General features: G+C 39.7%; 1 protein-coding gene and 1 long non-coding RNA gene across 4 annotated transcripts in view; one reads left to right on the top strand and one right to left on the bottom strand.

Annotated features, from left to right (window-relative positions):
- The window catches only part of LOC121400685, a 63,095-nt gene that overhangs the window by 28,945 nt on the left and 17,465 nt on the right, over window positions 1–16,685 (top strand). The window lies entirely within an intron of this gene.
- Window positions 8,759–13,366, bottom strand: inhbc.1.S (inhibin subunit beta C S homeolog). Its single transcript, XM_018248743.2, has 2 exons — window positions 12,391–13,366; window positions 8,759–9,715 (listed from the first exon to the last, which is right to left on the bottom strand). Exons 1-2 carry the CDS (start codon window positions 12,746–12,748, stop codon window positions 8,970–8,972), a joined length of 1,104 nt encoding a protein of 367 aa, XP_018104232.1. The 5' UTR covers window positions 12,749–13,366; the 3' UTR covers window positions 8,759–8,969.

The following is a 16,685-nucleotide window of genomic DNA, read 5'->3' as shown; positions in this document are numbered from 1 at the left end:
CTAAAAGGCTTGGATTTAGGTTTGGATTCAGCCACAATGTGGGACCAAATCTTGAATTTGGTGCATCCCTAACATAATTATAGCTTTGGTAAGGAAATAGAAAACAAATGGGTGTCCTGTACTAAGACCCCACTGTCCTCTCCTACCAATCGTCTAGATTTTGATATTTAATTATAAGCCAGACATAGCATTAAACTTGGGTTCAGGGACTTTCAGTGTTGTCTCTCTCATTTCAGAAAAAATACTGGTGTTTATTTTGAAATGATAAGTATAAAGTATTCCTACCACCTTATTTTAATATTGATATTGGATCATGGATACAAAATATGTATTATTTAAATGCAGTTTCAGACATGATTTCCAGAAGAAAAACAACAGGAGTGCAAGATGTATAGACTATTGGAAGGCCCGGAAGAGCCAATTGGCTCCTGATGATGCCAAGTTCCAGTATATGTCTGTAAAGTGTTTCTTCTTCCTCAAACTAAAGGTGGCCATAGACGCACAGATAATATCGTACCAAACAAATTTTTGTATGATATTCGTTGCGTGTATGGTGGAAAAAGAGCCGACCGATATCGGCAGAAGACTTGGATATCGGTCGGCTCGTCGATCGGGCTGGACGGAAAATTTTGATCGGGTGCCTTTGAACTGACCCAAACATCGCCCATTGTTAGTGCTGAATCGTCAGATACAGGTAGAATTCTATTGTTTCTTCCCGTATATCTACCTGTATATCTGACGATTCAGCTGTACATGTGTGTATTTGAAACGAACAATCTTTCTTGGAAAGATCTTTTCCAAGAAAGATCGTAATTGTTACGTCTATGGCCACCTTAACAAGCCAGGGTAAAGCAGATTTGTGGCAGAACAATTGTTGGTCACTAGGACTTATAGGATTTAACAAATTTTAGCAAACAAAGGCCATGGGGCAAATTAACTAAACCTGCGAAGTGGCTAACGCTGGCAAAAATTCGCCAGCGTGACATCATTTTGCCACTTCGCCAATTTACTAACAGTGGCCCTGGCGAAAATTCACCAGCGAATTAGATTGAGAAGCGGAACTTCGCACCCTAATGCCTGGCGAAGTTGCACTCTGGCGAAGGGAGCGAAACTACACAAATTTACTGAACGTAAATTTTTTCTGAACGTTACCTCCTTCGCCAGAGTTTACTTCACCAGGTCAGATCAGGCGAAGTTCAATAGAGTTAGATAGGAGTTTGTAAAAAAAAAGATGAAAATTTTTCTAAGTCCCAAAAAAGTTTAAATTTTTTCTAAGTCCCAAAAAAACACTGGCGTTTTTTGGGTGATAGGCTGAAAAAGATCAAAAATATTTTTTCGGGTGCCCACCTTCCCCCCTACATTTGATAACATATGGCACCTTAAACTATACTGTGGGCACATGTGTAGGGCATTAGAACAGCTCTATATACTTTTATTTACTTTCTCTGGGCTTGTGTAGTCTTATGTATGCGCTGCAGCAGACACGTCCATTCAATTTTAAATTTGCCGCGTATGCAAATTAGCCGTCGCTAGCGCTACTTCGCTTTGCCTAACGAATTTACGCTAGCGCAACTCGCTACCTTTTGGCTCCCTGGACACAACTTCGGATCTTCGTGAAGTTCCGCAGCCCTGACGAATCTACGCCTAGCAAAGAGTGGCAAACTGCGGCGAACGCAACGCTGGCGGATTTGCGGAGGTAAGTAAATTTCCCCCCATAAGTTTGATACCAAGCACAAGGCCATAAGTTTGATACCAAGCACAAACATATCAATGATTGCTAATAAATGCAGATGGTGACAATGGAAGTCAGACCAGGACTGGATCAAAGTTCAGTTGTTGGCGTGTTTGGGGAAAAAGTCTGTTTTTTCTGGCTGCAAAAAGATGAGGGAATATTTCTGGTACATTTTCAAGTAGGCTAAAGGTTAGGGAATAGATGTTAGTGTTGATTTCAGGAGAACTCATTGAACCCTATCAATTCCATGAGACATTTCATGCAATCATTTACAAGAACAGGCAAAAAAAAAAACTGTAGCTTGGAAAATTTTCCGAACACTCAGTACTGTACTTTTGCACCTTCAACTTTCTAGCAATATTTCTGCTAATAATGAGACTTATATTTCTTGCTTCTTACCAAATTCAGTATAAAGCATAAGTACACAGTAAATACCTGAAGTATAATCAACTTTGAGTACTTGGACTACTAAAAATGCCAGATTAAAAATCCGGTGAAAACCACAGATTTCAGTGCTGGTTGTCACAATGTAGCCTGGTCCTTACCACCTGCTATAGGGCAAGCGATAAGTACAGAAATCCTCTGTACTCTGTCTATTTAAATGACACATGAATTAGGAGTCATCTCCCCAAGCCTTGGGGGCAATGCATTCATCTAGTGCTCCATTCAAGGACAAGCACAAGGACACATGTTTATGGGCTTTAATGGTGGAGCTGGTTGCAAAGTGTGGATAAAATGGTGGCTTACACTTGGTTTTTGCACTGTGTACCCTGCCCAGTTGTTCATAAATTACCCCTTTTGTGACTTAATATGGAGCTAGCATTGGACTGGGAGTCTGGGGCCGCCTTAGGTGACCCCAAGCCCCCCCCCCAGACCCCCACACCTGCTGCAACCCCACTTTGCCAGCCCCTGCCAAGTGTACCTTCTTTTTCTTCTTGAAGGTATGATCTGGAGGGGGAGAGGTCAGGGAGCAGCACCCCAGTTCTGGCTCGATGGACCCACAAGGACTGGGGTCCACTGGGTTTTCTGCCGGTGTCCATTTGGCCTAGTGTGACCCTGTTCAGAGCCCTAATAACATGGCTGTGTGTGGCTCTGCCCTTGTTTGGAACACACAGTTCATATTGAGCAAGTCCTTTACTTACTGCCTGGTAAAAGCAGGTGTTAAGAAACGGGCCTATTTGCACCAAAGGGCTTTGTACCTTGTAACTCTAAAGTAGGTGCAGCCAGCAATGTAGCACACAGTTTTAGTTTAGGTAAGCTCAAATTGGCTCAAGTTAATTTTGTATTAAATTTCAAAGGGTGCACTTCTGCCGTGCTTTAGGACATCTCTGAAAAAAGCTCCTTCACCAAAGGACATACTGAATACGGCAATGACTATAATTCTCACTCAGGTGCAAGGCGTAGAGAACAATTTGATACTTTCTCTGTGGGCTACAAGGGTATAATGTTGTAAACTGACTGCTTTTATGTTCTATAAGTGGGATAAAATTTGTAGTGGGAAACAGATACATTGCTTTTTGTAGCAGTGATCAAAGAGCATAATATAAAATAGCTGTTAAAGTCACAATCAGTTTATAAGCCATGATGAAGCCATAGCTACAATTTCAGCTCTGCGGCAGAACAACTCTGGGAGAGGGTAATGGCCCTGCTAATGTGTACGAGGGTTATCAGGTTTACAATGAGCAGTGTCTTTGGTAAGTCTTTAGATCTGGGTCGTTTGGAAAGAGCCATGTGTCACGTATAAGTGCAAGAGGGTCAGAATATCTCCTGTACAAGCATAAGGTGAGGCCATTCCAGTGATATGCCTTTGTACATATGAATGATGCAAGTTTCCCAAGTTAAAAATTAAACGAAATGCAGTGATGAAATTGTTTATGGTTACAGTAGTATGGATGACCTTTGAATGGCTATTTGAATGTACACATCAGCATCTACTTTGTGTATTAAATTAATGGCTATTGGTGTGTTTTTAAGATTTACATATACAAACAAAGAAACAAACATATTGTATTGTATTTGTTTGAATAAGATGAGTCATATCATTTACATATTCATCCACATATCCATTGGACCATGAGCATCATAGAAACAAGTTGTACTAAGCCATGAAAGAGAGCTATTATGAGGAGTCAGGGAGCCTCAACTCTGGGTTAGCCTACAGTCAGGGGAGCCACAGTTTTTATTTTTTATTTCTTGCACTAATTTACTGTTTGACCCATCTCTTTGGACACAGGGTTCTGTTTTCGGCTTCAGCAATTCCAGCTGTGTCACTGTAAGAGGGCTTAAACAGGCACAGAGTGTGATGCCATTAAAGTGGCATTTAAATAATCAACCTTTAGGGCCATCTCTCTTCTGCAATTGCTGCATAAACAAACTGTAGTTCCACTCATTGTTGAGGGAAGGGGGGCAGTCAGAGATCTGGTTCCTAGCGCAGCACCTGATTTAAATACAGCATCTACACACACGCACTGACATCCCTTATACACCATATAATACATGGTCAGCCATTTTAGACTGTGTTACACAACTACTGTAGAAAATGGGTATACAGACAGCCTTGTGCCTTACAAAACCGTAGGGGTCATTCATGAATGCACCTGCCAGCGCTTTAAAAATGTGCACAAAAAAAAAAAGGCATATTGGTGCACACTTGCATCTGAAATGGTACTTTACTCAGAGCACTTGTGTTTGTAAATGACCCCTCCTCTAATGTCATGATTATGATTCTTTTAAAGGAATTGTTCAGTATAAAAATTAAAAACTAAAAGTAAATAGATAAGAATAATAAAAAATGTTTCCAATATAGTTAGTTAGCCAAAACATGTGAAGGGCTGGAGTCTCTGTATGTCTAACATAATAGCCAGAACACTACTTCCTGCTTTGCAGCTCTCTTGGTATCCACTGATTGGTTACCAGGCAGTAACCAATCAGTGATTTGAGGGGGGCACATGAGTCATAACTGTTGCTTTTGAATCTGAACTGCATGCTAAGGATCAATTGTAAACTCACTGAACAGTTATGTCCTATGTGGCCCCTCTTAAAGTCGCTGACTAACTCAGAGTTAGAGAGCTGAAAGTTGGGTTCTGTTTTGTTATGTTGGACATCCAGTCACTCCAGCCTTTATACATTACATTTTGGCTAACTAACTATATTAGAAACATTTTTTTTTATATTGCACAGCCTATTCATTTACCCAGTTATTATTTTTACACTGAACTGTTCCTTTAAAGCATATTGTATATAGTATATCATGCAGTTATAGCTTTCCCAGATACAGGGTTCGTTTTTATATTCCATATCACTGATAGTCTTAAGTTTCTGGTTGTATCTGGTGTTCAGCCAGACACTAGTTCTTACTAGTATTAAGAAATATGTTCCCCGCTGGTGCCATATAACCATGATGTAAGGTGTACTTTGTCTATCGAACCCTTCAGCCACTGCATGAGCTGGAAGCGTGATATGAGCAGTGAAGCTAAAAGGAAAGCACTTTAATCAGTCCACTTATCTCATTAGTGTGCCAGTGACCTTAAATACGTTACCCACTAGGCTCCAAGCCTACATTTTGGGACTTGAATCTGTGTTGTGGCGCTGCTGGTAAATGATACACATGGAACTTTTAAAGATTAAGCAAATACACAAACAGGTACAGACAGAATTAGAAGAATTAGCTTTTTTGTAAACTACAATAGGGCGTACAGTCATGTTTGATATATTGCACCAAAGTTATATATTTATATAACTTAGAAGTATATCAGAACCATATACTGCTTCAGGAGCTTTTATTTCTGGGAAAACTGCCTTCTAAAATGGGTAAAAGATCCATTACTTGAAATGCATGGGTCTTGACATTTTGCAGATAAGGGATTTTTCCATAATTTAGAACAACCAGGCCATAAAATGACAGGCCCACACAGCTTAATAGAAAATAGCTTGAAATGCTATTCACATTTGTGATGTTTTTCTTTTCATTTCCATGATATTAGCAGTCTTATACTGCTAATATTATAAATGCATGCCCCCTACATCCTGGTGGCTACCAAACAGAAGCAATGAAGAAGAGTCTTCTAAAGCTTCACCGCTGAGTTCTATTGCTTATGTCACATTTAAAGTGATACTGACCCTAAAAAAATAGTATTCATCAAAAGTTACCTATAGCTCATGTTGATAATTTTTCACTGGTAGGGCTGCTTTTGTAAGTATTTGTTACTTGAAGTTCCTAAACCTGACTGTTTTGTCAACCTGACTGTCCCTTCTCAGCATGTCAGTTAAGGTGGCCATACACGGGCCGATAAATGCTGCCGACAGACCGAGTCGGCAGCTTATTGGCCCGTGTATGGGGGCCCTCCGACGGGCTTCCCTGATCGATATCTGGCAGAAAGTTGGGCTGATGTCGATCGGATGGGACTAAATATCCTGTCGGATTGCGGCCGCATCTGTTCGTTGATGCGGTCCTGCGATCCGACCGCCCGTTACCTCAAGGTGGGCATATGGGGGAGAGATCCGCTCGTTTGGCGATCTCTCTGTGTATGGCCACCTTTTAGTGTTTCTAATGCTAACAGACTACTGAAGCTCAAATATGGCAGCCCCCTTATAGAGGAAAATTGGGAAACAAATGGTAATGTAAAAGCATCTGTAAATACTTTTATGGCAAAATTATAAATAGAATGCGAAGACAATATTATGATAGATGTAAAAAAAAGGTTTCATTTCTGGTGTCAGTATCTCGCTAATGATGAGCGAAATTTTGCACAGAGTTTCGCCATAAAAAGAACAACCATAGAATCCAATGGGTGAAAAAAATTGCCGCCCATAGACTTTAATAATAGTCATTGTTTCACATACAAGTGAAACGGGTCAACTTTGCTCATCACTATGAGACTTTTCAAGTAAGTTATTAGGGATATTGTTGTGGGAAAACTTTTTTTTTTTTTTAAAACACATTTTTCAACAAAGCAAACAGATTTCCTTAATATTCAATTTTGAAATCTGACATGTAGCTAGACATATTGTCAGTATCCCAGGTGCCCTCAGTCATGTGACTTGTGCTCTGATAAAATTCTGTCACACTTTTCTGCTGTACTGCAAGTTGGAATGAAAAGAGCAATAAAACATCAGGTTCCACAGCCTTAAAAGCTGACCACAGACGCAAAGATCCGCACGAATACTCGAATTTCGAACCATGTGTGGCGAGTCCCAACATTTTTCGTCCCGTGGAGATTGGTCGTTTGGTCGATCGGCCAGATTAAAAGATTTCTGTCGGCTGCTGATATCTCTGCATGTATTGCCGATCTGACAATTTTCAGTGGGAGACTAGCTTTGTCTATCGTACGATTGCTGTCAGGGGCAGAACATCGGCTGATCTGTTCTTTAACTACTTTATTTGATCTGAATGGTTAGTGGCAGGTCGGGAGATGGGAAGGATTCTTTGTACTATGGCCAGCTTTAGGCTTTACAATAAAAACCCAATAGTATTATTTTGCCATCATTGTGGGTTTATGCAAGCTTAGTTAACATTAAGTACAAAGTACTGGCTTATTATCACACAGATAAAGCAAATCAAGGTCAAATATTAGGAATCATTTGTTTGAATAGGACTCTATGGGAAATTAGATTCCTGTACTCTGGGTATTTTGGAATAAAGGTTTTCCTGTTAATAGATCCAACACCTACTGTATATGACCCCAAGTACAATAAGTATTTTTTAGCTCCTTTGGGACTTGTATAGGTTAATTTTTGAATAAAACTGTGATATATTGTTGTGAAGTTACAGCCTGTGCTATATGCTGGGATATTTAGAATGAAACTCACTGGACAAGGGCTAGAATAGAATTTAAACCCACAGTGGTGGAATATGGGGGTTCATGGCAATCCTTTTACAATGCTCTTTTATGCCACCACTCAATTTTACTCTTGAGATGTAAGCCACATTAACCAATCAGAATTTTGCTTGGTTTTGCTCATCAGTCAAACTTATTGCTAATTGGCTGCTAAGGATTTTAACTTCATAGTAAGATCTGCTGCAGTTTTATGAATTATACCCCGTGTCTCAGTAGAAACCCAGCTAGGCTAATGAAAAGCAATGCAAAGACAGAACTGCCAAGACAAAATAAAATATATTATGTTGCAGCACCTATTAAAGAACTGTCCTTTTTGGTTATTTTTGGTCAAATATTGCAGTTTTCCAAAAATTACAGTGATAACAAAATATGTTAATGCTGTCAAACCACTGGAATTCTTCAATATGGCTGATGCCAAAAATGAGCTTGTTAACATCAGCCCCATCATTTCCAGATTGTTTTTTTTATTGCTGGTAGTTTGTTTTGCACTCTGGAACATTTCATAATTTTTTTTTATTAAAGGGTTTGTTTCTCCTTTAAGTGTACTAGAAAATATTTAATAGGCTGATTTTGTCTCCGATACGGATTAATTATATTTTAGTTTGGATCAAGATACTGTTTTATTATTACAGAGAAAAAGGCAGTCATTGGATTATTTGGATAAAATGTTATCAATGGGAGGCAGCCTTCCCGTAATTCAGAGCTTTCTGGATAAAGGGTTTTCGGGTAACAGATCCCATCCCGGTTCTGAAAAACCCCTACATCTAATTTAAAATGTGTCCAATACAAGAAAATAAAGCAAACCGGAACTGTTTCTTTTTTTCCTTTCTTTTCAGGCAACATTTTATTAAACAGTGATAAAGTAATAAAATAGCAATATACAAATAACATAGAAAATATAATACATTACAGTGGTGGTGTTATTCACCATCCGAAGGTGCTCTCTGAATGGGGGGATTATAACATTGTAAATCATCATCATCCCAAACTGACATTTAGAGTTCTGAGAAGTGAACTTAATGGGAAAGAGGTATTTGTCATTCTGTTCCCATCCAGACTTTCAGTTTGGCACTTTAAATTGTAACATGATGCATTGGACTAGTTGCATAATCTTTGGTACAAGAGCTATAGGAGGAGTATTAAATTAACTGATGTATTGGAGTCTATAGCAAGAAATGGCTGCTGACCTTGCTGGACAATTTTGTGCTTCAGCCCCCTAGATCAGTTTAGAGAGGGTGATCTTGTTAGTGTTGTAAAACCATGAAGTGATTCTCATGAATTTGGTAAGTAATTGTGGCATCACTTTTTTCACATGTTCTTCTCCTATCTTCAAGCAAATAATAAAGACAGAAGCCAGCTTCTCTCTTTTTAACTTAAAGGTCCAAAACCTATGCAGCCCCCTAGCTACATCCACAGGCTTCTACAATCATATCGGCAATGTCAGTCTTGAGAATGTTGTTATTTCTGTCAAAATAAAGAATGGACAAAGGGCGCCTTTTGGTAGGGACACAGCAAGAGTTCACTGTTGTCTGGATATTGTTGGCCTTGATGAGATTGAAGACCGTGGTGTGGAATGAGGCTGCCATACCTGGGGCTCCAGCGATATGCATTGGGCAAAGACCCATGCAATAGTTTATCTGATATCCCTCTGGTTTTATAATCCAATCATTCCACCCGATATCCTTGAAGTCTACATAATAGTCTTTCCTACAGCACAGATTGGAGTTCTGATCACAGTTAAGACTTCTTTTTGTAGCATGGTGACTTCTTTCATGTACTTTGGCTTGTGCTACAAGAAAAGGCTGATGGGAATCATTGGGATTAACTAAAACTGGAACATCTAGGCATCCATCACAGTTCAATTCCAGTTGTAAGCTCTTATTTCCTCCATCAAAGAAAGACTGGAGCATTGACTTCATAGAGAAAGTTTGCCAACCAGTCCATCTTGGGTCAATTATTTTTTCACTGATCAGTATACGCTGAGAATTAGCTTCTTGGACCAGGTATAATCTAATAGTTTCATTTAACTGGCTTGTCCTATTTGCCTTGAGGAAAAGCCACAGGTGGGCTTGTAGAACATGTGCAGTTTGCTCCTTGTCTCTCGTAAACTGGAAGTTCAGTGTAATACTGCTTTCATTGTTGTATTCTGTGGGAAGAGAACAGATCCATTATAAGGATTTCTACATATTAGAATGAAAATTAATTTTATAAACATTTATTTACATTTAGTACAATTAAAAGAAATGGTGATAACTGTTAGGCCTATGGTATATACAGTCTTTTTGCTTCCACTGTTTTCTCAGGGAGAACTGTAAAGGTCAACCTTCCGCCTCTGCCCATTCAAGGGAAAAATAAACACTTGGGCAAGTCTTGTTTACAAACAGGAAAACAAAAACATAATGAAATACCAAAAGAACATGATTCTTCCAAGGTTCTTATTATCATGTACAGTATATGCCCCCTAAAATGGGAAGTAAACGAATTAGCTGTGAGGAGAACAATAACTATTCTCCACTTGTATGTAACCCTTTCCCTCAGACTAGTCACCCCTATCTAAATTTTCTAGGACTGCCTAGGTGGATGCAAATTCTTCTTCCGCCCATTAGATGTCACCCCACTGTCATTTTGAGCAAACTCAAAGAGAAGGTGGGTTAGTAATACAACGTGTGAAAGCTGTAAAAATAAGATCATTCCACTGTTTTCTACCCATAGTCTCTAGAATTCTGGTGTGTTGAGGCACTCTGCAATACTTTGAACCAACTGGAACCTGCAAGGGCTCCATGTGCAAGGGGGTCTGTGTGGACATTCAGATGACCCACAAGTTTGGTGCAGTAGGTTGCAACTAATCTGCTTGTGGGTGAAAGGTGATAAGGCAGCCCTTATTCCCTAGATGTCATTTTCACCTAATTAAAATGCTGAAATGTTATTGGGTCAGTAGTGCTTAAAATGCATTAGCTCAAGATTAATTAAGGTGTGATATTCAAAATCAGATTAATAGAAAGTGCTAAAAGCATGTCACAAACAAGTTTATAGGCATCTAACAGTACCTGCTATTATATCTTGCATCTGTCAAGATTTTGATAAATGAGATCCAGGATTATCAGTTAAAAAGGGTCCCACCATATGCTGCAGGGGCTTTTTTTTTAATAAAAAAAAGCACTTTGCTTGCTGGGCAGTGCATATGCCAATCTGGGTAGTAGTGCCAGTTTACGGATAAGAGCACTGATACAGCATTGCATTTATGCATCTTCTGTTTGCATTGTGCTAGATTGAAAGTTCTTGGTTGCAAGGCTCTCTGATTCTATTTTTCATTCTGTAACCCTTGTCCGTTAAATTATTGTAAGACCCCTGTTTGTTCTAAATTAATGTAAAGGACAGCAAAACTTGGTGGCACTATATGTGGTATATACATAAATGATGATTGTGTGGGGTATGCTAAAAGGATGGTGGTTCCAAAACTGCAGAGCAGGTCCACCTGAGGGAAAATAGACCCACTCAGGACTCTACTTTTAAGTTTAGCATGAAGGTAAAATAGAGTTGAATGTGGAGTTGAGCATTTATTTGCTCTTTGATATATTGTAGGAATTATGGGTGAATGGATAATAAAGCATGGTTTTACATATAGCTTTGTTTTGGCTAAAAGGGTCCTTCACCATAGGTGTAACCTCAAAAAGGGTGATTGAGCCATAAAAATCAGACAACCACTGCTAGAGGGTGTCTTGGACTGATCCCCTTGGTCTTCTGACTTGACCCATAATATAATGAAGTAGGCAAGGACTGCCTGTTGATATGTGGAACCCTATTCTTTATTTCAAATCCTATGAACTAAACTACAAGTCTTAGGACTAAAAAAACTTCTGCAGTTGATAAGTGTTGCCTGGGAGTTGTACATCAACAAAAATAAAGGTCTACAGGCTTGACATAAATTATTACTGACATCATTTTGCACAGATTTCCTTGATATCAACCCCATTCTTCTTATCTACTGTAACTACTGTTCTGTGGGACCCCACATTTACTCCACTCTATTGCCCCCAAAGACAGTTGAGTCTGTTCCCCACACAGACAAGTGACTGTCACAGAGTAGTGGTTACAAGGTTCTGTTCAGGAACTCTAACTGCCTGGACTACATAGAGTACAACTGCTACTCTGTGGTGTCCACACAAATGCAACTTGGCAATGCCATAGTCTTACATCACTGCAAATCTACATTTGGGTAGATGTATGGGATATAACATATTACTTTCCTCTGCAAAGCAAAAACTTATATTCCCCTCAGGGGATGTTCATGTTGTGTGGAATATAAAATATGTAAATGTTTACTTATTGAGAAGAAATTAATATGACAGCTTCCATGTCCTATAAGGACAAGTATATATGGATGCTTTTCTTTTGTCAAGTGAAGCAATAACTATTTTTTGCCGATTTTAGCTTACTTGAAAGGGAGTACATGCAAGTATTTACTTACAAACAAGGTAGAGTATCCTTTTAAATGTAGTTACTCAGCATGTAAAAGCTGAGATTATAGAGAGTGAGGCAGCAAGTAATAACCTAATTCAAATCAATGTTGGCTGTGTGGCACAGAGAACACAAACACAACATAAAGTATGCACTGTAGCATTGAGAGCTTTGTATTAACATACCGGACATTGTGCCCTATATCAATCTTGGTGTATGTGCACAGGAAGATATATATATATATACTATCCCGAAGGCATTTGCCTGAATCAGAGATAGCAGCTCACATGCCAATCAAGGCACTGCTAACCTAACATGTATTGAGCGGAACTGTACATACATTCACTCCTAATAGATCCTTACCAGTTTCTGCAAAGCTGATGATCTCATAACTCTGCTGGTCTGTGTCAGGATTTTCTGTATTACTGTCCCAATTCATAGATCCAAATAGCCCTTCCATTCTGGGCTTGTTAAGGTGCAGCCTTCTCAGAGCATTGGCTACAGCCCCTCGAGGGACTGGGTGGGTGATGTTGGGTCTTTCCTTGAGGTGGAGTTTCTGCAGGATCTGCTGCTTGGCCAGCTCCATCATTACCTCCTTGTCTTGCACTCCACAGGATGGACATTGATTTTTCTTGGTCAATCCCTGAGTAGATGCTGCCCAGGCACCCAGCAGGGTGAGTAAATAAACACAAATGCCTTCTTTTTGGAACCTAGGAGCCATCGGAACAGAAACAGAGGAGTGGTGATCTGCAAAGATGTGCAATGATAAAGCAGTATGTTCCTCTCGCTCCAATCCCTCTCAGATTCAGTTTCTCAGAGGCTACTTAGCTCTGGGTTCTGCAAAGCCAGCATCCTGCTTTTAAGAGTGATCTGGTCCAGCATTAACTGTCATGTGGCTACCGAGGCTGGGATTAGCTTCCACTGTCAAATGACAGGTCAGAGATGCATTATCACAGAGAGCAACTGAGCCCACATTGCACTGGTTGTTAATAGGAGAGGCTTTGGAAAGATGGGTCTATGCACAGCTATGTCACTCACAGTATGTGAGTGGTACCACAAAACAATAGAGTGGCACAGAGATAACAGGGGGCACACAAGTAGAATGCAGTGGAACACTGGGAGTTTGGTAATAATCCTGCTGTATTTTGGTAATGAGTCCTTGTCATTCAGCCATACAGATTGATAACTCTGAGGATAGCTTGAAAGTCCAGTGAATTTCAGCCACCCTACACTACTTGTTACACTGCCCTATATACTGCACTCTCCTCTCATAGCAGCTCTGCACTCATTGGGTGTTAAATACAGGCTGCCCTTCCCCTTGGCATTGCCATTCAGTTGGAGAGCACAGCCCTTTGTTATCTCGGATTGGTTGCTTCATTCCTCTGCTCTTATTTACCCCCTCCCTTGTCAACACCAATAGCCACGTGGAGAGCAAGGTACCTGTCCGAGGACAGAGTTGCAGGATCCAGAAGAGAGTTGATGCAATAAGGCAGAGGGGATTTCAGCAAATTAACAAGGAACCAAACCGAATAAGACTGGATCAGTCAGGCATCTTGCTCACTGAAGGGATTCTGAAGGTGAAACTTCCATAAGCTTCTGGCAAGACTTAAAATCAGCGAAGCCTCTTGGCATATAGCAAGCAGTGATTTACATTGGAATAAACAACACACTCAACTAATCTGTAAAACCTTGGGTAGTTGTGTCACTGATCTGCTGCAGATTTACATGCTGGCAGCTATAGTTACTTATTCACAGTCCAGAGCTGATTTATAGATTGCAAGTTAATACACTGACAGTGGAAATAAATAAATCTCTTACTGTAACTACTGTATGAAACATAGACATGAAGGGTGAAAGGGAGCTGTTGCCATCCACCAAGTCACTGTCCCTAGCACAATGTTCATATGTAATCACATCATTTCCTCTACATTCTGTGCTTCTTGCACTTCCCTGGCACAAAATTAGTGAATTGGGGTCTTATTATCTGTCTGCATTCTTTACTGTGCACATTCAATCCTTTATAAGATTATTGGGTTAATTAACGAGCAGGAAAGCAGGGTGCAAAGTGCAAACAGTGGTCACAATTCAATTTTGCACTCTGTCTCCCTGCAAAAATAAAGTGCTGCAGGTCATTGGCTCTGGTTGGAGTACAGACACTTGCAGCTGGTCCCATAAAAGCAGCGATGTCTATGTCCTCATGATTTGCAGGAGGGGGAGGTACGCAAATAGCCCCATAATTAAAGTGCTGCATGTGTTTAAGTGCAATGACCAGGGACTTCATAGACTGCCCCTTATGTTGCCCCTCACCTCTGTAATATCTTACTTATCCGGGCATAACAGGAGAACCATAGATCCTGGTAAAGATTGTGAACCTGGGGGCCTGATGACATTATTTTGGTGTGCCTACCTAATTTAGACAAAATGAACCCCTGCAAGTGCCAGTAAAGCTTTCCTAAATCAATCATGTAGCAGTGGCAGGCTGCAACTCTTTGGAGCTATTGCACCTGCAGGACACTGCACAGTGCCTTATCTGTTTCTTTAGTAAAAAATATAGAAACCACAGTGCCCGAGCAATATATATATGGAGAGCCACAGTGCCAAAGCAGTACTAGTGTAAAGCCACAGTGTCCCCAGAGTAAAGATGCAAACACCACAGTACAGTCACATAGCTCTATGATCACTAATCATTTACTGATGTTGCTTTTCTCCAACCACCCATTTTAATTCACCTTGCTTAATGGTAGTGCACCTTTTATACATCTGAGCTGCACTGTAATATGCCAACTAAAGGTGGCGATACAAGCGTTGACCTGCATGGTACTCCAACCATGGGCCAGCTGTACAGAACCATATACGTGTACAGCCGCTGCTCTATTGTTTCCTGCTTGAACACGAGGTGAGAAGGAACTTTGAATCTTCTACACTTACTTAAGGCCAGCTGATGAAAATGTTCTGTCAGTAGAAACAATCTTCACTTCATCAGATGGTCGGGCAGAATGTTCAATATCAGCCAAACTGCCCAACCAAATGTGGATATGCATGACCCTACAGTTTAATATAGCACTTAAGTAAATGAAACCATTGTAAATAAAACATTTTACTTATAAAAATCTTAGGCCCGGCATGGGTCTATAAGTTAAAATTTAAAAAGAGGGAGCTCCACTTCTCTGTCCCCTGCTGTGCATGATTTGGTATAGAGTCACCCAGTGATAATCACCAAAAAAAGGAATCATGCACAATTTTGTGGATTGGTACCTGGCTATGGATAATTTTTTTTGTCACCATAACAGATGGACGTCAATTTTGCTGAGGTTTTCCTTGTACTTTAACTGAGTTTCCAGGAATATTTAAGAAGGCAAATTTCCCCTGCACAGTTTTTACCTATGCCTTGGCCTCCGCATGACACACTTCTTCCACAACATAGTCTATGGCTTTATAAAGGCTGACCAGATAGCCAGAAAGTCTTGCTTTGTCTATGCTGTGCTTTGTTTTATTTTAGACTGGCATGATTTTGGAACCCGCTCGTGGTGGCTGTGGGATTCTTCCTCTGTGGACATTAAGGGGGATATTTACTAAAATCAGAATATTTCTCATTATTTTATTAAAACATATTTGACAAAACTCCCATGCACATTTTCATCTTATTTATCGATAAATTGACTTGAAAAAATCTGGTGCGGAAAAAGACAATAAAATTGTGAAAAAAATCTGAATCGTACGTTTTTTTTCGGGTTTGACGCCCAAAAACTTTTTTGGATTATCTTCTGAAAGCCACATTTTTTTTGGATTATTGTACAAACTCAGCACAGATCATGATATCTTCCAATTGTAATAGGGACATCTGCAATTGACTTCTACATGACCTCTGCAGGTTTGAGATGGAGTACTTTTTTATTCTGACTTTAAGCAGCCTCGGGGTTTAAGAAAGCTTGAAAAAATTGTGTTTTCCCCTTTAAAACAGACTTTAGCAAATAACCCTCCATACTCATTAAACAGAATGCCTGTAATATTGAATGTAACGGTCATTAACCACAGTCACCTAGCTCCAGGGACCCCACACCTTGTGGAATTTGTCAGGACATCGCATGGCCAAGTAAGTTAGGGGAAGTACTCTATGAATCTTTTCCAAGCAGCAAATATAATCTCTGTATAAGAAGCTAGAAAAAGTGGATCAAAAAGTATTTAAAAACCAAAGGGGTCAGGTGATATATGGCAGATTCTTGAGAAAATTAGGCATAACAACAGCAGACACAATTTACAGCCTCTACTTAAACTTTACTTAGCTTTCCACCTGTACTAATCAAACTTGAGGACACAGGAAAAATATATATTCAGGACATGCTGAATAATGCAACTTAAGTAAAAAAAAAGGCTCATGTTAGAAATTAGAGGAACCTAGTAATAGTGATATTATTTAGTTTTGGAATTAATTCATTTTGGAATGATTTTTTGGGATTTTACTAGTTATTCAGTTCTGTAACACAGATGCATTATTTTCTATTGATAATATATTGCAAAATATGGACAAACAATCCCTGTTTTGTTTAAAGGGTAAGGCATTTTTTAGTAGCAGTATGCACAAAATGTCTCTGTCTTAAATATATTGATAATGGGTTGAGTGCAGAGGATCTCTTGTATTTGTCTATATGTATTTTGTG

This window comes from Xenopus laevis, chromosome 2S (assembly GCF_017654675.1).
Source record: "Xenopus laevis strain J_2021 chromosome 2S, Xenopus_laevis_v10.1, whole genome shotgun sequence".
Classification (NCBI taxonomy): Eukaryota; Metazoa; Chordata; class Amphibia; order Anura; family Pipidae; genus Xenopus; species Xenopus laevis.
Note: the sequence above shows the minus strand (reverse complement) of the source record. Positions and strands in the feature narration are given on the sequence as shown.